At 39.9% G+C, this 23,497-nt stretch overlaps 1 protein-coding gene across 1 annotated transcript; it reads right to left on the bottom strand.

The window, feature by feature from the left end:
• Positions 1-898: 898 nt before the first annotated feature.
• On the bottom strand, positions 899-23,238 carry LOC102971628 (olfactory receptor 2A2-like). Its single transcript, XM_042977223.1, is given in 9 exon segments — positions 899-999; positions 1,002-1,242; positions 1,244-1,534; positions 1,580-1,837; positions 3,464-3,540; positions 19,215-19,399; positions 20,958-21,156; positions 22,187-22,272; positions 23,075-23,238. Coding segments are annotated over 9 exon segments (1,602 nt in total).
• Positions 23,239-23,497: the final 259 nt, after the last annotated feature.

Raw genomic sequence — 23,497 nt, 5'->3', positions numbered from 1 at the left:
AAAATAATTATATTGAATTCTTTGGTAATTCACAAATCTGCATTTCATCAGTGGTAGTTTCGGGAGATGAACTTTGTTCCTTTGGCTCATGTTTTCTCAGTTTCTTGGCATATCATGTGAATTTGAGTTGAAATGTGTGGGCTTTTGGAAAAACAGCTACTTCTCCCAGTCTTTATTGGCTTCATGACGGGGAATCTGCAATGTTAGAGATTCTGTGGACCTTTTCAAGCTTTAATGGGGACGTAGTTTCTCTGAACTGGTGCGTGGATTTTCTCAGTTAAGAGGTTTGCCTGCTTCTTCTCTGGAGCCTGTAAACACTTGCTCCCCCTGGTGTTTGTCTGAGATGCTACAATCTCCCTACAGCTCTGTAAGTTAGCATTTGTTTGTTTCTCAGGGACCCCAAGATGGCCCCCAGACTGCCATTCCCAGCAGGGCTCTAAATCACACCAGATGGAAAACATTCCTCGGCCATCTCTGAAAGCCAGAATGTAATACCCATGGTCCACTCCTCTCCTTTCATCCAAAGAGAAAGTGGAGTTAGGAAGGAATCCTCTGATCATGCCACACGGGGCCAGGGATGGGGAGTGACTAGGACAGGAAAAATATCATAACTTTGCCTGATCACTTTTCTGTAACTCTTCTTGACTTTGTGCTTCTCCAGGTGCTGCAGCCTCTCTACTGGTTTCTCATAATGGCTATTTGATCTATATATTATTGTCTCCTCGGAGGAATGGAGGAAACTCAGGGATTTCTATTCTGCTACCTGGCTAATTTAACTCTTTTGATAATTCTCACCATCAAATCATGAATCTTCTTGGGGAAATTTCTTGAGTTTTAATACACCAGCAATCATATCTCTTGAGAAGACAAATTCCCTTCTCAAAAATTCTACCATTCTTCATATTGCCCTCTTTTTCTGCAATGCTCTGTTAAAAGCAGCCTTCATCTGAGCATTCCTTAGACTGTAGATGAGAGGGTTCAGCAATGGGTTGAAGAGTGGTGAAACAGGGTAAGGATTTTCTGCTGCTCCTCACGTTGACTATTGTCTGGGACCAAGTCAACCATCATGGCTATGCCAAAGTAGAATCCAACCACACAGAAGTGGGAGGAACAGGTGGAAAAGGCTTTTCTGCGCCCCTCCTTTGTCTGGATCTTCAGGATGGCCCAGAGGATGTGCACGTAGCAGATCAACACCGGGGAGAGGGGCCCAACTAAGATAAACACAGCACCAGCAAAGACAAAAAACTTCATTGATCCAAGTATCACCACAGGCCACTTTGAGGACAGAGAGGATTTCCCAGAAGAAGTGGTTCACCTCCTGGGGCCCAGAGAAAGTCAACCTTAGAGAGAGAATTACATGTACTAGGGCTAGGGAAAATCCACATGCCCAGATAGCGATGACCAGGAGCATGCACACTGTCCAGTTCATGATGACAGTGTACTGGGGCGGATGGCAGATTGCCGCGAACCCGTCATAGGCCATCACTACCAAAATCGGGCACTCTTCACCAGCACAAGTCACAAACAAAACTATCTGCGTAGCGCACGAGACAAAGGAGATAGTTTTTTTGTGCTTCACTAGCTTTTCCAGCATACTGGGCGAACTGCTGGAAGCATAGCATATGTCAATGATAGCCAGATGAGAAAGGAAGAAATACATGGGGGAATGCAGTCTGAGGTCTAGCCAAATGAGTCCCAAGATCACGCCATTTGCCAGCAGGTTGAAGATATATAACAGGGAGAAGACACAGGAGAGGAGCACTTCAGTGTCTTTACTGAGCTGGAATCCCACCAGGATGATTTCTGGTCCACGATTGGTTGCCCCCCCCCCCCATTCCTTGATGAACGTTTATCAAGGACTCAAGTGTGATAGAAAGGTCAGAGCTGGATATGAATGAAAATTGAAGTTATTTACTCAGAGGAAAGGAAAGTTATGAACTCAGAGGAAGCTTTTATGCCTGTCCCTACTTGACTTTTTCTTGTCCAATGTTTTAGTTTAAAATTTTTATTCAGATAAGTATCCAAAAATTAAAACAATATGATTATATATAGTTTACCGAATTGTTTTAAAGTTTGCTTCATCAATTCTTTTTTTTTTTTTTCCTATGTACACATTTTTCCCCCTTGGCCACGTAAGAGTAAAATGTAGGCATAATGCCAATTTGTCCCTTCATTTTTTTCTAAGACAAGGATATTCATATTCAGGATAAGTAACCAAAATCAGGAGATGTAACATTAGCATGATTCTCTATTCTAGATACAGCATTTTCTGCCCCTCTGGTCCAAGATGCAATCTTGCACATTGCATCTCCTCTAATATGAAATAATCACTCAGTCCTTCCCTTGAAATTGATATTTTTGAAGCATACACACCAGTTGTTTATGTCTCTCAACTTGGGTTTTCCATTTATTGCCCCTTTTTAGTTCAAAATATAAATTTCTAATAGGATATAAAAAGTGTCCTTCTTAATGGCTTCCGTTAATATACAGGAAATGTTAATTTGTCCCAATACTGGTGGTACAACGTGGATCTTGGTTAAGGTGGAGTCTTCACGTTATCTCCAGCATAAAATTATTACTCCACAATTTAAAGCACTTTCTTACTTCTGGCTTCCTAAATTGTTCTAGCCTCAAGTTGTTTATTTCCCACTTCAGCTTGAAATAAGTTATTTCACTAAAAAGATCCAGTTCCTTTTAGTGAAGAATCTTATTTTCCAAAAAAATCTGATTTTATTGGATCTTTAACAATATTTTTATGATTATTGCCAAATTTCTAATATCCTCGTTTAATTAGTAGAGCATATAATTTGACACGCAAACTGTTAAGGGGATGATAAATTCTTAAACTTACTTGTTTAATCCTAATACATCTTTACAGACTTCCTTTGGAGAGCCAAATCTATTTTACTAAATTAACATTAAGATTAAAGAAAATGATCTTGATATGATACAGCGGTTTATTTTGGGCAAAAGGATACTTCTAGTCTTATTTAACGTTTTTTGTTTTTCTTTATATTTAGACAATCATAGATTCTTGGGAATTTCAGATTCACAGATTAGTTTCAACAGCCCGATGCAATCTGTGAATGAAGACACACCTCATATGAAATTTTGACCTCAAGTTTTTCAAAGTGTCTTAGGAAAACATGAAATTTAATGAAAGACTAAAGAGATAATACTGGGAAACATGGCCAAAAGTGATCATTGTTAATAATTTGCATATAGTGTTTCATTACTTCCTGTACATAGAATTTCATATATAATTAAAAATTAAACAGTGTTATTTCTTTTAGAATCAGTTCATGTAAGTTCCCCATGACAAAATACTTTTCTGCAGCATACATTGCCAGCTGCATACTATTTTATCTTTTAACTGATTTAATATATTACCTTCTAACTATATTGCATGCAATAGAAATTATGGCCCATGCTGACTCCATTTTATACATAAATTTTTTTGTACCTTTTGTGATTTTCCCATAATAGATTCATAGACACGAAAGTTCTCAGTCAAATCTATCTCTGTCATCATCTTTCTGTCTAAAAAGCAAACAAGCAGAAGAAATCCAGACATATTATCACCAGAAGAAATCACTTGGGGGGGAAAGAATCTCTAACTGAATAATCATGACTAATCTCAAACTCACCTTTCCTATGAAAGGGCCCCCACTTCAGCTTTTCAGCTTCTATTATGCTGACTCTCAAGTTTTTATACAATTTAGTCCAACCTGGTGTAAAATGTACTTCCTCTGGTTCATTCTTAGGTCACCTTCATATTAAATACCAAGACGGAGTAAGACTAGTTACTGGAAAGTGAGATTTTATGAAGGTTAAGTATAATCTGATGACAATGTATGTAACCTCTGGTGTATTGGGTTAAATCTGTCTTTCTTAGTTGATTACAGCTGAGGGCTGTCTATCCTCCAATTTCAGGGAGCTGATTACAACGGACACCTGTCTCTTACTGCTGAAATAATTCCATGTGGAAGTAGTTATCCTAACACCAACTATTCAGCATTTCCATCCTAGACATCTTTTTACATTTTAACACCAAAAGACACACATTTCTTTGTTTCCATCTATTGGTTTTTCTTAATTCCAGTTTGTGGCCCAACAGGTACTCCTGATTCCTAGATGAATGACAACATGGAATGAGTTATTATTTGAGGCCAATACCATCCATTACACAGAAATGTCTTTACCTTTACAGTCATTCAAGTTAAAAAATATTTAATGTGAGGGTCGTTTGGAAGATGGCAGTGTAGGAGGATGCTGGGCTCACCTCATCCTGCTGATCGCTTAGATTCCACCCATATCTGCCTAAATAACTCAGAAAACTGCCAGAAGACTAGCAGAATGGACTCTCCAGAGTCAAGTGTAGACAAGAGGCCCACAGAAGAGGGTAGGAAGGGCGGAGAGGCGGTGCGTGCTACACGGACTGCCGGGAGGGAGCCAGGGTGGTGGAGGGGCAGCCAGCCCACCCGGCAAGGCAGAGCCCCCAAGTCTGGCTTGCAAAAGTGGAGGGGCCAGACGGAGGGTGTTCTGACATCCAGTGGGACTTAACATCTGCAATGTTATAAGTCAACAGCTCTGCTCGGACAGCAGGAGGATGAGAGGACACCGGGAGAGAGAGATGTTGAGCCCTGGAAGACAGAGCTCAGCTCGGTGGGGAACAAAGGCACTGGGAAGCACCATCTTCCTCACCCATCCCCCAGCCGAAATCCCAAAGGGAACCAGTTCCCGTCACTGAACTTGCTTGCACCGCGCAAACACCCAACACTGTGCTTCTGTGGATCCATCCCTCTGACGGGTCTGCCTCCCTCCCGGTGCCACAGAGTCCCTCCCAAGGCCAGACCACTGAAGGCAAAGAGAGCTGAGTCTGCCCCTCCTGCCCCCTTGCACCTTGCAGATCCACCCCAGCTAATATGCCAGATCCCATAGAAGCAGCACCACAAGCCTGGCAGGGTGCAAGTAGCCCAGATGGGGCCACACCACTCCACAGTGATTCCTGCCCCTGGGAGAGGGGAAGATAAGGTACACACCAGTCTGACTGTGACCCCAGTGGTGGGCTTGGGGCAGACATTGGGTCTGACTGCGGCCCTGACCACCAACACGAGTTACTCCACACAGCACAAGGGAAAAGCCCTGCAGTTCCATGCCACTCCAGGGACTATCCAAAATGACGAAACGGAAGAATTCTCCTCAAAAGAAACCCCAGGAAGTAACAACAACAAATTGACCAAAAATGATTTAAGCAATGTAATGGAACATGAGTTTAAAATAATAGTCATAAAATTAATCACTGGGCTTGAAAAAAGTATAGAGGACAGCAGACAATCTACTGCTACAGAGATCAAGGGACTAAGAAACAGTCAGGAGGAGCTAAAAAATGCTATAAATGAGGTACAACATAAAATGGAGGCGACCACAGCTCGGATTGAAGAGGCAGAGGAGAGAATAGGTGAATTAGAAGATAAAATTATGGAAAAAGAGGAAGCTGAGAAAAAGAGAGATGAAAAAAATCCAGGAGTATGAGGGGAGACTTAGAGAACTAAGTGATGCAAGGAAACGCCATAATATCCATAGAATAGGGATTCCAGAGGAAGAAGAGAGAGAGAAAGGGGCTGAAGGTGTACTTGAAGAAATCATAGCTGAGAACTTCCCTGATCTGGGGAAGGAAAAAGGCATTGAAATCCAAGAGGCACAGAGAACTCCCTTGAGACATAACTTGAATCGATCTTCTGCATGACATATCATAGTGAAACTGGAAAAATACAAGGATAAAGAGAAAATTCTGAAAGCAGCTAGGGATAAACATGCTCTAACATATAAAGAGAGACCCATAAGACTAATGGCAGACCTATCCACTGAAACTTGGCAGGCTGGAAAGGAATGGCAGGAAATCTTCAATGTGATAAACAGAAAAAATATGCAGCCGAGAATCCTTTATCCAGCAAGGCTGTCATTCAGAATAGAAGGAGAGATAAAGGTCTTCCCAAACAAACAAAAACTGAAGGAATTCATCACCACTAAACCAGCCCTACAAGAGATCCTAAGGGGGATCCTGTGAAACAAAGTACCAGAGACATCACTACAAGCATGAAACCTACAGACATCACAATGACTCTAAACACATATCTTTCAATAATAACACTGAATGTAAATGGACTAAATGCACCAACCAAAAGACATAGGGTATCAGAATGGATAAAAAAAAAACAAGACCCATCTATGTGCTGTCTACAAGAGACTCATTTTAGACCTGAGGACACCTTCAGATTGAAAGTGAGGGGATGGAAAACTACCTATCATGCTACTGGAAGTCAAAAGAAAGCTGGAGTAGCCATACTTACATCAGACAAGCTAGACTTTAAAGTAGAGGCTGTAACAAGAGATGAAGAAGGGTATTATATAATAATTACAGGGTCTGTCCATCAGGAAGAGCTAATAATTATAAATGTCTATGTGCTGAATACAGGAGCCCCCAAATATATAAAACAATTAATCACAAACATAAGGAACCTTATTGATAAGAATGTGGTAATTGCAGGGGATTTTAATACTCCATTTACAACAATGGATAGACCATCTAGATGGTCTAGATGTCCATAAAGAAACAAGGGCCCTGAATGATACATTGGATCAGATGGACTTGACAGACATGTTTAGAACTCTGCATCCCAAAGCAACAGAATATGCTTTCTTCCCAAGTCCACATGGAACATTGTCCAAGATAGATCACATACTGGGTCACAAAACAGCCCTTCATAAGTATAAAATAATTGAGATCATACCATGCACACTTTCAGACCACAATGCTATGAAGCTTGAAATCAACCACAGGAAAAAGTCTGGAAAACCTCCAAAAGCATGGAGGTTAAAGAACACCCTAGTAAAGAATGAATGGGTCAACAAGGCAATTAGAGAAGAAATTAAAAAATATATAGAAACAAATGAAAATGAAAATACAGCAATCCAAACACTTTGGGATGCAGTGAAGGCAGTCCTGAGAGGAAAATACATCGCAATCCAGGCCTATCTCAAGAAACAAGAAAAATCCCAAATACAAAATCTAACAGCACACCTAAAGGAAATAGAAGCAGAACAGCAAAGGCAGCCTAAACCCAGCAGAAGAAGAGAAATAATAAAGATCAGAGCAGAAATAAACAACATGAATAGACACTTCTCTAAAGAAGACATCCAGATGGCCAATAGGCACATGAAAAGATGCTCAACGTCACTCCTCATCAGGGAAATACAAATCAAAACCACACTGAGATATCATCTCCCACCAGTCAGCGTGGCTAAAATGAACAAATCAGGAAACTATAGATGCTGGAGAGGATGTGGGGAAACAGGAACCCTCTTGCACTGTTGGTGGGAATGTAAACTGGTGCAGCCACTCTGAAAAACAGTGTGGAGTTTCCTCAAAAATTTAAAAATAGATCTACCCTATGACACAGCAATAGCACTGCTAGGAATTTCCCCACGGGATACAGGAGTACTGATGCATAGGGGCACTTGTACCCCAATGTTTATAGCAGCACTCTCAACAATAGCCAAATTATGGAAAGAGCCTAAATGTCCATCAACTGATGAATGGATAAAGAAATTGTGGTTTATATACACAATGGAATACTACGTGGCAATGAGAAAGAATGAAATATGGCCTTTTGTAGCAACGTGGATGGAACTGGAGAGTGTGATGCTAAGTGAAATAAGTCATACAGAGAAAGACAGAAACCATATGTTTTCACTCTTACGTGGATCCTGAGAAACTTAACAGAAGACCATGGGGGAGGGGAAGGAAAAAAAAGTTAGAGAGGGAGGGAGCCAAAACATAAGATACTCTTAAAAACTGAGAATAAACTGAGGGCTGATGGGGGGTGGGAGGGAGGGGAGGGTGGGTGATGGGTATTGAGGGTACCTGTTGGGATGAGCACTGGGTGTTGTCTGGAAACCAGTTTGACAATAAATTTCATATTAAAAATAAATAAATGAATAAAATATGTACTTAAAAATGAGAAAAAAAAAAGAAAAAGAAAAAAATATTTAATGTAATCAACACCACACATCTTTGATGTTGTGTAACTGTGATAAGACTTTTACCATACATGACCACAGTGTATTTTCTATAAAACATACTTCCAGATAATAGGAGATAAATCTCTTGAGAGATGATGGATAGAGTTTCAATTCCTATTTCTTGACTTTCTTTTATGCTTATAGAATTAGTAACAAAAATATTCTGGACATTATTCTATATATAATTACTATTATATATCTCTGGGGAATGCCTTTTATAATAGCTGGTATAATTCTTGAAACGGACATTCAAATATTTGTTAAATGGAAGAAAGAATTCATATACATGCACACACATCAGGTCACATATTGACATTACACTGTTCTACATAGATTTGTAAATATCTCAAAGATCATAGACCTCAAAAAGATACCAAAAATTACAGTATCCAAACTCTCAAAATTCTTCTAGTTTTATGAATCCATGCTTTACTAATTTGTCTATCTCTATATAAGTATCTTCTATCTACTGAGCAATACATGAATTCCGCTTTACTAGAAAGTTCAAAATTAGAATTTAATCATTTGAAAACTGCTCTTACAAAAAATGCCATGAACGATCCATGTAATTTTAATGCAGTGTTTCTATAGGGTACATCTGAATAAGCTTTGAAGGTGTAGACAATAGTGTATCTGCAGAAACTATGGCAATGCCAAAGTGAGTTAATGTCTTGCACCTGCTTTGAAGTGATGCTTAGAACCAAGTTTCAGGCAAATAGCTTTATTGAAAGATTTACAGAAAATAAAATAACCTAAGAAAGAAACACAAAGACACATGTGACAGTATTTTGAGCCTTTGAAAAAACATCAGCCTACAGGAGGCCTCAAGTATGAAGATACTTTTAAAAATAGTGAAGACATAGTAAATCTTTTAAGTAATGCAGCAGTGAAATAGAGAAGATTTCAAGATAGCCTAAATGCAATCTCCCCTTCCCAATAGAGAATAAGTTAACAGCAGCTCAGAAAAGGAAGGTCCTGGTGGTCGGTATGAGCAATTCTCCCTCTGCCTGGGCAATCCTGCAACTGAGTTAGGGAACTTTACGCTACTTCTCCAACTTTAGCTGAAGGTATTGACACTTATTCTATCCCATTTTGTGGTAGGATAAATACTTGTATCCAGCATAGTAATTTCTGAGCCTAATAATTATTAACATTGAGTTATAGCTTGAGAATATTACAATAAGAAATAACTATGCGGCAAGCTTACGTCTTACACTGTTTTGGTGAGAAGACTTTCTGCAACTTTAGTAGAATTTTGCTTTCCAGCAACAAAGCTACTCTGTCAACATCTTCTCCGGTATCAGTTAGTAGAAGGTCCTTTTATTCTTTTGGCTCCATCAAAGCCTTATCCAGGGGAGATCCCTGCACGTGAAGCCTCTCCTACTTCCAGATCTCTTCTTAAACAATAGAGTTAGCCTAATGTGGAGCCCACCATTCAACCACACTGGGAAGTGAAGAGGAAGCTACTGAGGGACTACACGGCCCCTGTCACAACTCAGCGGGCAGAAGTTCCTGGAGCTGGGTGGGGGTGGAAACTGGTCATCTAGTGCACCTGTCTGCCAGGTAACTTTGAGTTAGGAGGGACTCAGGATATTTCACTGAGGAATATCATTCCTTTCCACATAGCCAGGCTTCCACCTTGTCCTACTTCAACTACCGTCCTAAAAACCATCCCACAGTGCCAATAAATCTCTCCACGTATGCAGATATAAGCACTGGATATTCCCCAGGAATCTACTTTCACCAAAAGAAGACCCTTCAGAGGTAAGTTACATAAGATGCTGTAGAAGGCTGCAGAGGAGAAATCTCAGACTCACGAGACCTTCATTACAATTGCTGATGGCTTTGCAATAGAATATGAAGTTCTAATTAAACCTCTAGGAATAAAGGTTTTATTTAAATCGGCAAAGAACTCAAATTCCCAGAAGGACCATGAGACATCATATGTCTCTAGTTCTCCCTAAAGAGAAGGGGGGAAAATTCCCTGAAACTTCTGTCTCTGGAGGAGAACAAAGATTTTATCTAGTTGACCTTGGAGGAAATTTCTAGAAAGAGGCAGGGCGCCTCCTAGCATCACACTCTTTATGCTCACAGACTTTGAATATCTCACAAGTAAAGAAAAAACCTGAGGGAGATATCACAAATTACAATATTTAAGCCTCCAAAAGGACTATAGGTTTATAAACTCAGGCTTCTCTTCAGACCCCATGAAGGCCCATAGGCAGCAGGGATTTTGATTGTTGAGAGGTAGTTTCCATGAATTTGTCAGGGCAAACCTGAGAAGGAATTAATTATTGAGCGCTTATTCTGTTTCTGACAATGTGCCAAATGCTTTACGTGGCATATATATATTTAATCTAATCATTTTACAGCCAAGGCGACTGAAGTTTAAATAAACTAAGTCAGCAGTTCCCTAATTGTTAGTCCAGGGACCCCGAGACCCTGTGAAATTCTCCATGAGGTCAAAATAATTTTTATAATAATTTAAGATATTATTCTTTTTCTACTCTCATTCACTCACGAGGGTGGAATGCAGTTTTTCAAAGGCTACATGACATTTTCTACTTTAAGATTGGCTATAGAAGCAAATACAAAAATCTAGCTGTCCTTGACAAACATTGAAGAATTTTACAAAAAAGAAAAAAATAAGTAAAACAATGTCATCTTTTCACTCTCGGTCTGTTTTAAATATAAATTATCATATGATGAAATTATCTTTTAAGTGACTTAAATGCTTTCAAATTGTTTTAATTCCTATTATGACAAATGCCAACAAATACCCGTATAAGTAAAATCTCTTTGGGTCCTCAAGAATATTTACAATTGTAAAGGTATCTTGCAAGCAGACAATTAAAAGGACCGTCGCACTAAAGAACTGTAGACTATCAGCCCAGGCCCAGAGCTGCACTCAAATGACTTCTGTTAGATTCCAAAGCATGTGAGTTTTTTTATTGCTGCCCTAACAAATTACCACAAGTGTAGCAGCTTAAAACAACTCTATCTCACAGTTTCCCTGAGTTGGAAGTGCTGGTACAGGATTCTCTGCACACGTCTCACGGACTTCATAGATGGAGGTTGCTTTGGTTTGCAATCTTCACATGAAATCCAACTCCACTGATGGAGAATGGACCCAATAGTAGAAGAGGCTTCATCATGGCTTCTGTCATGGTTTCCTTCCTATTCCTAGACTGTGGAGTTGTTTTCTCTTTTTCTCATCATTAAAGGATATTGAACCTTGTCTAATGAGTTTTCTCCATCACTTAGATAATCAGGTGTTGGTTTTTTTTTCCCTTTGTTCTACAAATATGGTGTATTGCATTGATTGATTTTTGTATTGGGAATAAGGCTGCTTACCAGGAATACCCCCTCACCCCCAAACATACTGTATGATGTTCCTGGATCCAGATTACGATTATTGATAATTTTTCCTATTTATATAGAGATACAGGTTTCTTTTTTTTTTTTTTTCTTTTTTTTTACTGTCTTTGACTTTTGTAACAGGGTAATAGTGGCCTCATGGAATAAGTTAGAAGTGCTCCCTCCTCTTCAATATTTGGAAGGGCTTATGAAAGATGGTTATTTTTTGTTTGCTTAAACAGTGGTAAAATCTACCAATGAAATTATCTGGTCTGGACTTTCATTGGGAGGTTTTTAAATACTGATTCAATCTCCTTACTAGTTATGGATTTACTCAGATTTCCTATTTCTTCAAATCTTCATGGGTTGTATGTTTTTAGGAATTTTTCTATTTCATCAGATTGTACAATTTTCATGATCCTCTCTTATATTCCTTTTTATTTCTATAAAATCAGTAATTTCCCCTTATTCATTTCTTTTATTTTTATGTTTATTTTTGAGAGAGACAGAGAGACAGAGAAACAGAGCATGAGCAGGGGAGGGACAGAGAGAGAGGGAGACACAGAATCTGAAGAAGGCTCCAGGCTCTGAGCTGTCAGCACAGAGCCCAATGCGGGGCTCAAACTTGCAGACCACAAGATCATGACCTGAGCTGAAGTCGGATGCTTAACTGACTGAGCCACCCAGGCACCCCTCCCCACACTCATTTATGATTTTAATACTTTCAATTTTTCTCATTAACCTATCCAAAGTTTTATCAATTTTGTTGATCCTTTCAAAGAACTAACTTCTAATTTCATTCATTTTCTCTATTTTTTCCCCTATTTTCTGCTTCCTTTATCTTTTTATTCTTTTTTCTTCCTTTATCCTTTTTATTCTTTCTTCTGGCTTTGGCTTTAGTTTGCTCTTTCTTCTCTAGTTCCTCAAGAGATAATATTAGGTTATATTAGAGATATTTTTTTCTTTTTTACCACTCTCTATGTAGCCCATAAATTTTGATATACTCTGTTTTCGTTTTCAGTAGTTTCAAGGTATATTTTAACTTCCGTTGTGTTTTCTTCTTTGAGCCAATTTGTTGTTAGAGTGTGGTCTCTAATTTACACTTATTTATGATTTTGTTTTTCCTATTATTATTCATTTCTAGTTTTATTCTATTGCAATCAGGAAAGATGCTTTGCATAATATCAATCCTTTAAGTTTATTACAACTTGTTTTTGCCCTACATAAATTTATATATGAATATTCATAAGATGATTATAATTTTTTTTCTAGCTTCCAAGGGAAAAAAATTCTATCTTAGCTTGTTAGAGAAGATTGAAACAAGGGCTTATCTTTTTGCTTGACAATACAATCCATGTAACCACACAAGTAGTTATTGTAGGAATGTCTATAATTAGTTTTTTAAACGTATGATTTAGGGAAACCTGGGTGTCTCAGTTAGTTAAGTGTCCAACTTGGTTGGTTAGGTGTCTCTTGATTTCAGCTCGGGTCATGATTTCACAGTTCATGAGACTGAACCCCGTCTTGAGCCCCATGTTATGCTCTGTGCTGGGCATGGAGCCTGCTTAAGATTCTTTCTCTCCCTCTCTCTGCCCCTCCCCCACTCTCATGCACACATGTGTGCTCTTTCTCAAAATAAATAAATAAACATTAAAAAATGTATTATGTAATTTACCTATTCCTCGAAAAATAAAGTTTTGGGGATGCTTATTTGACAAAAATAATCTGGGCTATGTCTCTTTATAAAATCAGTTTCTAAAAATAAAAAAAAATGAGAGTCATAAGCACATTCCCCAAATTTTGTGCTCAATACAGATTTAAAAATCTGTGAACATCAGTTTAACATTTTTTAGTTATTATATGAAATGGTATAAGTGAGAATTTTTTAAATAGTAATGCAATATATTCTGACAACCAAATATTTTAGTGCTAGAATCCCCAGAATCCTACATATAGCTTTTATATTCATAAACATAAAAATCACCATGTCAAGTTTCTATCCATGTTCAAAATTTATCATCTGTGAACATCTTTTCCCATTATGAATTAAATAAATCTAAATATTGATTCTACTTAAAATACATGTATCTTAGTTTGAGTTCCTCCAGAAGCCACTTCCTCCAGAAGTGGTTTTTAGAAGATAATCCTCTACAAGTAGAGGTGGAAGAAAGGGGGAGAACCAAGTAAAGCCTGCCTATGAAGGGTAGGTGATCAAGCCAGCTAAAATTGTAGTAATTGGAGTTTGAACCTAATGGAAAAATCTTGGAGCCAGTGTAGCATATGCTTCTCAGTGTTAAGCTATCTGGAGGTCAAGGAAAGTGAAGTTTCCTTGAAGCTGAGCTGATCGACTAAGTAGAATCAGCTATTGGTTGACGGTCTTAGGGTGGATGGACCAAGCATTAGGCTCCCTCTCCCTGCCCAATGAGCTAGAAAGTGCCTCTTGGGGCCAGGGAAAGTGATCAGGCAAAGAAATTCACATGCTGGCCTGTGAGGCCAGGCTTGTGTGCTCTGAAATAGAATAAAAACATGTTACAGACAGGGTACCCCCAGCACCAGCTACAAAATCCATGCAAAAATTGTGTGATCAACATTCACCCCAATGTTTATAGAAGCACTACCAACAATGACCAAAGTAGGGAAAGAGCCTACTTTGGTAGGCTTTGGATGAATGGATAAAGAAGATGTGGTATAGATATACAATGGAGTATTACTCAGCAATCAAAAAGAATGAAATCTTGCCATTTGCAACTATGTGGTGGAACTAGAGAGTATTATGCTAAGTGAAATTAGTCAGAGAAAGACAAATATATGACTTAACTCATATGAGGACTTTAAGATACAAAACAGATGAACATAAGGGAAGGGAAACAAAAATAATATAAAAAAAGGGAGGGGGACAAAACATGAGAGACTCAAATATGGAGAACAAACAGAGGGTTACTGGAGGGGGTGTGGGAGGGGAGATGGGATAAAAGGAGATGGGCTAAAGGGCATTAAGGAATCTACTCCTGAAATCATTGTTGCACTATATGCTAACTTGGATGTAAATTAAAAAAATATATGTTAAAATTTAAAAAATCATGTGATCAATATTGAGTTCCATAAAGGGTTTCTCTGATTTCAGAGCCTATGAATATCAATTAACATTATTCAGTTTGTCTTTATTATGTGAATAAAATCATATAAATGAGGATTTTAAAAATTATAGTGTATCACATCACCTTTGAAATCTAAAATATGATTGGACATCAGGCAGGGGAATAGGTATGATTTTCTGGTTCTAAATTGAAGGAGATAATTCTGAAAAAAAACCTATATATTTAATGATTTTTAAAAATAAATATAGTAGCAGATATTTAACCATAGTTAAGTAAAAATACAGTTTAAAATTTTAATTTCAAAAGTTGGTTTTACCACAAGAGACTCTTAAAACTGAGAATAAACTGAGGGTTGATGGGGGGTGGGAGGGAGGGGAAAGTGGGTGATGGGCATTGAGGAGGGCACCTGTTGGGATGAGCACTGGGTGTTACATGGAAACCAATTTGACAATAAATTTCATATTTAACAAAAAAAAGAAAAAGCAAAAAAAGAGTTGGTTTTACTTATACCCAACCTACTAACCCTCATTATGTATCTCACACCTAAAGAATTTTATAAAACTCTGTTGGCAAAAAAATAAATAAATAAAAAATAAAAATAAAAAAATAAATGTTGATATTACATTTAATTTGGGGGATGGATACTATCTAATTTTAGCTCCTGTAATTCACCATAAATGAGAAAAATATTTCTATATCTTCAGTATATATTGAGAATGATGTGGCAAATCTACATAAAAGAATTAAGGTTTCCAGTTCATTTGCCATGTGAAAAGTGTTCAACAGATGGTCAACAATTAGGAAGGCACATTTAGGATGGTGTATAGATTATATATAATGTTCATGCAGTTCATTTTCAGGGGACAAGAAGGAAGGAAGACAGTCACCCTTCAAAACCTGAAACTGCAGAAAAGTCTAATTTTTGTAGCATTGCCACTGAGGTAACACAAATACACTGATTTCAGATAAGCGCCCTGAATAAAATATCAAATGGCAAATACAATCTATTACAGGCGCTGATTTACAATTAACTTCTTATAGTGACAACCTTCTGTGTTGTATACCAGGGAGGAGAGGTCAGAGGTTTTTCTATTTAATGATAGCTCATGAGTCCCTCAAGCAATATTGAGTCAGCTCACCAGTAAAAATGATTCTAAGGCTTTCATCTAATTTCAGTGCATATCTTTAACATCCAAAGTTTAGGTAATAATGTTAAAATTAATGTCATTAAACCTTTAAACATGATTAATCTCAACCCAACCATTAAAAGCCTCTATGGTAGCCTGCTGCTTTAATTGCTAGTTCTGGTCTGCCCTTGTATCCTGAGTTGGGACTGCTTGGGGCCTTAGCTACTTAGTTTAATGTGGAATCTTTTCTACACAAATTCCTAAATTTATACATAAGTCAAAATTACAGCTTTTTTCCTCTTACTAATAGTACCCTGACACCATTTGCCTGATTCTTTGGCTTTCAGAGCAGACTTAGACTCTGAGATGGCCATCCATCTTCACTGTCTCTCTCCAATGCTCCCAATTATCTGGTATTAGCTTCTAAATCCAGCTCTCAAAAAAATTCAATCTCTCCAAAATTTATTCTGCATTTCAGGCATGCTGTCATCATAGATTAAAAGAATACATTTATCACAGTGTATATTATATAAGATTTTACTTTACAGGAGATTCAATTAACGTATTTGAATTTCTACATAATTTTAATATATGTTTGGAATTTTTATTTGGGAAAAAAATAAATAGCATCAATTATGATACTATAAAACCATCATTGGAGGGCTTTGTCTTTAATATTCCTACAACTTGTCCCACCCTCCCTCGTGTCTACAGAGAAGTAATCATTCCCTGACTTGTCGTAGAAGTGAAACCCTTCGGTTCTAATTCTCACACCACTTTGGTGGACTCTGATGGCTTATAAGCTCAGGTATGTGCTACCTAGAACGGCATTCTAGTAATTTCCTGTTAGCAGATCATCAATTCTCTCCTTCTACATAGAAAAAGTAGGGTTAACATCGATATGAAAACCCTTTGAGCCTAATAAGTAGTGACTTGAATCTCATGTATAAGAATGTTGAAGATACAGATAAAAATAAATTATTTCAGTTTAGAGGAAGGTGTTAGAAATTCTGTGCCTTATCACATTCCAAGCTCTGACAGGACTCTCTTGATTTTCTTTTGAGTTCTGTAAAATTTTTCAAAATGCATTTTCATTTGTTATACTATTTTTTTTAAAAAGTGCCTTAAAATAAATGCAAAAAGCATAAAAAACAAAAATATTCCCTGAAGACGTTGCCAAGTACAAACACATGTGAAATAGAGAAATTGTTCCTGTAGTAAGGACTTTTTATCATATTTTCCCCAGCTAGAACTTTCCCCCCACGTGTAGTAAGTGATGACGGTACTCACATTATCTAGGATCTGACAAAGGGTTTCCCTAGGATGAGGACCATCAAATCAAAAAAGAAGCTATTCTATCCCCTGCACCAGCTTCAGTGCTGCTAGAAGAAATAATTATGGAATCTTTATCTAATAGCTATGGGATTTCTTCCTGCTACTTATTAACATCTCCCTCCTGGGCAGCAAAGAAAAGGACCCTAATGTTCCTCACTTCTCTGGCTGGAGATATTCCTAGGATAGAGTAGGAACACATGGTTCTCAGCAGAGGAGGAAATGAAATATAGTTCAAAGACAAATGACATAACACCTCTGAGTTCACCATCATTTGTGATGTGAGACAAGAGGATTAGATGGTCTTATGTCCTTTTCAGTTGATACCTTGAGCCACGAACAGCTGGTGCCACCAGCCCCTCCTACAAATGGCCAGAGGGGAATGAAGAGACGTCAGACACCTATCATCATGGGTAGCAAATGGATACTGCTCGGAGTCTCCCAAAATAGTGAGGAAAAATGCATCTGCACAAAAGTGGCCTTTTATCCTTCCCAAACCTATTAGGTTTTATCAATTCCTGCCAGTTGGCTGCTCTGCTCTTCTCTAAACTATTAACCAATGGATAAATGATGACTTAGACAAACAGAAGTACTATTTCCTGCACTTTCTCAAGTGGGGCTTTCACGTACAGGAACACACACAGAGATGGGAGAAGGTTGGAGCTGTGTCACCCACTCCTTGAAGCAGTTTTGGGGAAATGAGGAGTTCCAGATCCTCTTTCTTCCCTGATCACTGGACAGGATTCAGGGTGCTCAGGAGGCTTCTAGATGTGAGGGCTTTATACTCTGATCACTTAGAACCAACCTGTTCCCCAGAGATGTATCTATGGAATCCAGAGAACAAATTACAAAGCATCTTCCCAACATTCTAGGCCTTCCCTACAGGTAGAGTAAAAACCTGCCCCTCACCTCTTGGCTCTCCAGCTTTATTCTCCGTGTGTGTGTGTGTGTGTGTGTGTGTGCGCGTGTGTGTATGTACACCTGCATGCATCCACTTATGCAGAGAAGGACCCAGGAAGAAGGATGGGTATCTGTGCTAAAGAGAATCTTGGCATAAAAATTTAATAGGTAAGTCATACTTTATTATGTCACCTAGTACAATCCCCAAGGATATGAATGTATTGTGTACTTGATCTTGAAATTTCCTGTCTCCATGTTCTACTTTTGGAAAGTTCATGATGAATGTAAATCCCATGGTGCTTATTAAGGCAGCCTCAAAGGACTCTATTTTCTTTAGGGAATGAACAATCTTTGCCTGCTAAAAAGTGTTAATGTGAGATAATTACCAGGAATATCTATTGCAAATATTAATTTTTATGGAGAAACTCAGGGAGATTGAATCCCAGTCCTTCGGTGCTTTCTTGTCTTTTTTGATTTCAAGCTACTGCCCAAACTTGGTCCCATTTCTTCTCTCTTTTTTTAAGTTTATTTATTTATTTAAAGAGTGAAAGAGAGAACATGAATGGGGGCAGGGCGAAGAGGGAGAGAGAGAATCCTAAGCAGGCTCCATGCGAACAGTGCAGAGCCCAATGCAGGGTTCCATCCCATGAACCGTGAGATCATGACCTGAGCTGAAATCAAGAGTCAGACACCTAACCAACTGAGCCACCCAGGCACCCCATTTTGTCCTATTTCTACAACATTTCTCCCCCAAATATACATCCTACATTAGAGGGGCTATTGTGCCCTAAGCATTTAGATGTAAATTAAGATGATAAATGGCTTCACTAGCACCCACACAACTAAGGGAAACACATAGCCATAACGACTCAGATCCCCTTAAATTCATGAGCAATCACATCAATTTGTCCTGGATGCTACCACAGCTCATCCTGTTTCCTGTTTCCCTAATCTCCTCTCCTTGCCAGGTGATTTTTCCCTCATATTTTCTCTCTTTAAGCCTCCCATGAGTCCTCCCACTCAACAGTCCCAGCTACTGACTGACAGTGACTGAGGACACAGAAGAATCAAACAAGAACTTGCACAACCCTAACTAACACATTGACGGAGTTCCTGGACCTGCACTTCTTCCCAGCTCCTCGGCTGTTACTGCGAAGTTACTGGGTTGTCCGTCATGAAGGACAGTCCGCCACTTAGGCCAGGAATCCAGCCCTCCCGCCTACTCAAGAACTGTTCTCCCACCATTTGTCTCAAATGCCTTTGCTCCTGTTCCTTTAAACATATCTATAGTCAAATGTGAGACCGTTTTTCTCACCAATTATCTTGACTTTGCTAAACCCAACGACCGGTTCTCTATCCTTATCTGACTTGACCTGCCAGCAGCATTTAACACAGTCCATCGCTCCCTCTTTGAAACACTCCTTTCCCTTGACTATCATGATATTCTGCACCACCACCACAAGTGGTCCTTCTTGGAAGTCGAGTTGTCTAATTTGTCTTCTGTGATATTACACAGTCCTTGGTTGGCCGTAACAGGGTAAGCAAGCAGTATAGGGCCCCTCAAAGGTGGAAAGACTGTTCACAGTTAGAGGGGGTGATATTTTCTATGGCCAGCAACTTCCTGAAACAAGTGGGTCAATAAGGGGCTGTTCTGGTGGTCATAACTATCCTCATGGGGTTGCTGGCTGCCATGGCCAGCAGTACATCACTGGTAGAGGGGCTACTCCAGTATGGAAAATGACATGAATGAAGTTCTCTGGTGAGGATGAGCAGCCGATGGTCTTGCCATTTAAACAGCGAGAAGACCACTGTGGTGAAAGAAATCATGAGAAATGAAACTTGTGCTTCCAGAAGATGAGTTTTGAGTGTCTAGAATAAGAAAATGGATTTGATAGAAGACAACCCGGGATATCATTTACAGGGTTTTGAAAACAGGAGTGAAGAAAGAACAGGAATTTAAAGAAGGTTCTGAGAGCACCTCATTAAGATAAAGGGACCAAGTGGCTTATAAGCGAGTCATGACTAAGCACAGGGATGTTACTTTGAAAATAATTCTGGCCTTGATGATCCATCTGTTCTTTGTGGGAAAGAAAAACACACTCATATTTAGGCACTGGAGGAAAACACACAATTTCTGAATACCAGAGACCAGTGGAAAAGTCTGCCCAATCTAATTAGTTGTAAATACAAAGCCAACTCTCTGAATGAAGAACTTTTACAGGTTAAGAAAAATGCTTTAGCATTACATGCTAAAGAGCCCATTTTCTAGAAATTTTTCAGGGCACTCTTTGAGTCCACTAATTTAAAAGCAGCTAAATAGGACAAAGTCTTTAGAAAAGAAATCACTTCTTTTACTACTACAGCCATAAGGTTTATTCACTATGTGGGTCATTGAGTTTCATTTTCTTAAGTCCACAAATAAGCAGAGATTTTAACCAAATACTTCAAATTTCTGTTCTAGTCACCATGTAAAAGGCACAAGTGATCAACATTACCATCAATGCATTCTGTTCCCCTCCATGAGAAATTCAAACAACCACTCTCTTAGTAAAGTTAAAAACCAAAATCCTTATGTGAAATACCCACAGTCTTCTCTGGAGGGCATCCTCCAAGTGCTGATGACTTTGAGCCCCCAACGACAGTCTCCTAATTACAACAAAGCCATACTTAGGGTGGCCCCTTGAATAGCATAAGTTCCGCCCTATAAAAAAGGAAGATACTGGAGGTGAGTTTCAAGCACTTACCTTCATTCTCTCCCTCACCCACTGCAGAGTCAGAGCTGGGCTGGAAATGCAGCCAACGTGGGACAGCTGAGGTTTTCTGTCGTTACTCTACTCAAGAGATCATGATTGAGGCCACTGGTGACTTTGGACACTGGATGTTTCTCAGGGAAGTTTCCTGATCTGTGATGGCGGCTCCTTTTCTCGAAAGCTCTCACGCTCCCCAGTCTTGTCTCTCCCTCTGCACGCAGCACCCTCATGCAGCTTCCCTGCCCCTAAACCAGTACGCTAAACTGCCCCTAAACTCGCTGCCCTAATCAAAGGAGCTCAGCCCTCACAGAGATGTAGCTGGCTCTTTGATTGAAACAGGGCTGTTTTCCGCCCGTAGAGGCCCACTCGAATCACCTGGAGACCTCAGCAGTTCTGAGACCACAACCTCCAGATCCTGATGATGTGGGTCCAAGGCTGGGTCCTGGCCTTGTGGTTTGTAAAAGGTCCCCATGTGAGGTTTATGACCACCAGCTGAGGTTGGGAACCCTGATAAAAACAACTCCAACGTGTTAATAGATGTTGCAGGTATTGTGTTGGAGAACGAGGTGTGTGTATTTGTAAAATTAAATTTGTTTCCCGAATAACCTGTAACCACGAGAAACTTTGGGAGGATAGTTTTGGATGTATTCCACCTACAGGAATTAAGCAATGGGGAGAAGGGATGCTTATCACAGGCAGACTGCACTCCTTTCCCTCCCCCTGCGTCTATGGAGCAGGGCTGTGGGGAGGTGGGGCAGGGGGGCTGGGTGTTGGGGAACACTAGTGGGAACTTGGGGCCACGCATAGATCTCTCAGTCTCCTCACTCCTTCCCCTGGAGAAAAGTGCTGCAGCTCAAAAACGTCAAGCGCCTCGACCTTTTCCTGAGAGTCATGAAGAACACTCAACCAATCCTTTTCTCCAGTTTAAATGGATCCAATCCAACCCGCACAAAAGCACCAGTTGGTGGAGATTCAGAAGTGGGTCTCAGGGTGAGAATCTGATTCTCCCAGGGAATTTCCCACTGAAATACTCCAGGAAAAGTCCTCTTTATCCTCCCCAACATCCCTTTAACATTATATACTCAGCATCCTCCCCTCCAATGGGATTGTCTTTCAACTTCATGGGTTGGGATTATCAGTCTGAGTCCACTCCTTCTCCCGGAGGGGTGGGGAGAGCTTTAGGGTTTGGAGATGGAAAGAAAAGTTGTGCCTGGGTTGAAGGTCATGCTGAAAAAACTTTCCATTGAGATTGTTTATCTCATGGGTGATTCCTGGATGGCCACCGTCTGCTCCACCGGGTAACTTAGTAGCAATGCAGATTCTCAGACCTCACTGACATTCACAGAATCAGAAACTCCAGGAGTGGCTCCCGGCAATCAGGGTTTTAACAAACCCTCCAGGTGATTCTGGTGCAAGCTAAGATGAGAACCACAGGCTGTCTCAAGTTTTCTCTGGGTTTCTCCGTTCCAAAGGAAGGAGAGGGAAGAGGGGAGACGGGAGATAGGAGGAAAGAGATGGAAAGTGATTTCGACCTCACCTGGAGGTTCTATTTCAAACAAGCTGCTTAAAGAGAGGTTGCTGAGTAAACCAAACTCAGTGATGCCTCCTGCTGGTAAAAACATTCTGTAGGAAAAAAAAAAAAAAGAGCAGATACAGTATGAAAATGTCTGGTTAAAGATCACCAAATGAATTAAACATGTAGGCAAGTCCCCAAACTGACAGTCAGCTGAGTCATAACCCCACATTCCCAGAAAGGCTCTTGAAGTACCATGAAAGTCAGTTAGAAAACTGTTCAGAGGCTTATCAGGGTCTGTAATGACTTTTCAGGAGGGGTTGTGAATTGCATCTTGCAAAAGTGTTCTGTCTCACAACAGATTTGGGACCACTGTTTTCTCAGCTTCTAATCTCATCTCTTCTCACTAATAAACTTTATGCGTTAAAGGAGAAAGGTAATAGGAGATATAGTTTTCTATCCTTGGATTCTAATCCCGACCACAATACCAAGCCCATGGTAGATGCGTTTATTCTGTCATTTATCAATCACCTACACAGTTCCTGCTATGTATTATGCCTGCCCCATGCATCTACAAAAAATAACTCAGTCTACGTGATTACTCGGTGAGGTAGGTACAATTATTATCTCCATTTTGCAGATGATAGAACAGAGACGGGTTAAATAACTAGCCCGGGGTCAACAGCTGGTAAGTGGATTTGAACTCAGGAAGCCTGCCTCTAGAGACCGTGTCCGTAAACTGGTCACTAACTGATCTGCTGTCATTCTGCTTGATTCTCCAGCTGTCAGGTGGGGCCTTGTCAGGGGTCAGATGACATGGTTAACTTTCAAGAAGCTGAACTTCGAAGAGCCCCAGTGGGAAGGAATCAACAGTTCAGGTCATCGAAGCTAGGTCATTTCCTTGTACTGTACTGTGTGCTCACTGCCCACGCGGCCGCTTGTCCATCGGCAGGACAGCCGGCAGTCCCAGACCGAGCCTCTCCACCGGATCTGAGATGGGCGTGAATCTGCGATTCGCCTTGGTTATTCCAGAAGGTGCCAGAGAAAGGGACCCAGAGGCTCCTCTTCTGACACATGAGGGAGGGGCCCCTGGCCACGTCCGTGCGGCCATCAGCTTGTTGGTTCTCTACATTATTCCCAAGAGAACAAGGGGACAGCACAGCACAGAAGACATCACTGCCCTGATGTGTTAGAGCTCCTGCCGTTTTCTTGAGGCCTTAAAGGGAATCACCGGCTCAGGCAGTACAAGCAGGGAAGGGTCCACGGGGAGGCCGGGGAACCGGGGAGCCCTGAAGGCTAACGGAGAATAAGGAGCAGGTGTGCTGGCGACAACCA

This window comes from Panthera tigris, chromosome A2, assembly GCF_018350195.1.
Source record: "Panthera tigris isolate Pti1 chromosome A2, P.tigris_Pti1_mat1.1, whole genome shotgun sequence".
In the NCBI taxonomy this organism is placed as follows: domain Eukaryota; kingdom Metazoa; phylum Chordata; class Mammalia; order Carnivora; family Felidae; genus Panthera; species Panthera tigris.
Note: the sequence above shows the minus strand (reverse complement) of the source record. Positions and strands in the feature narration are given on the sequence as shown.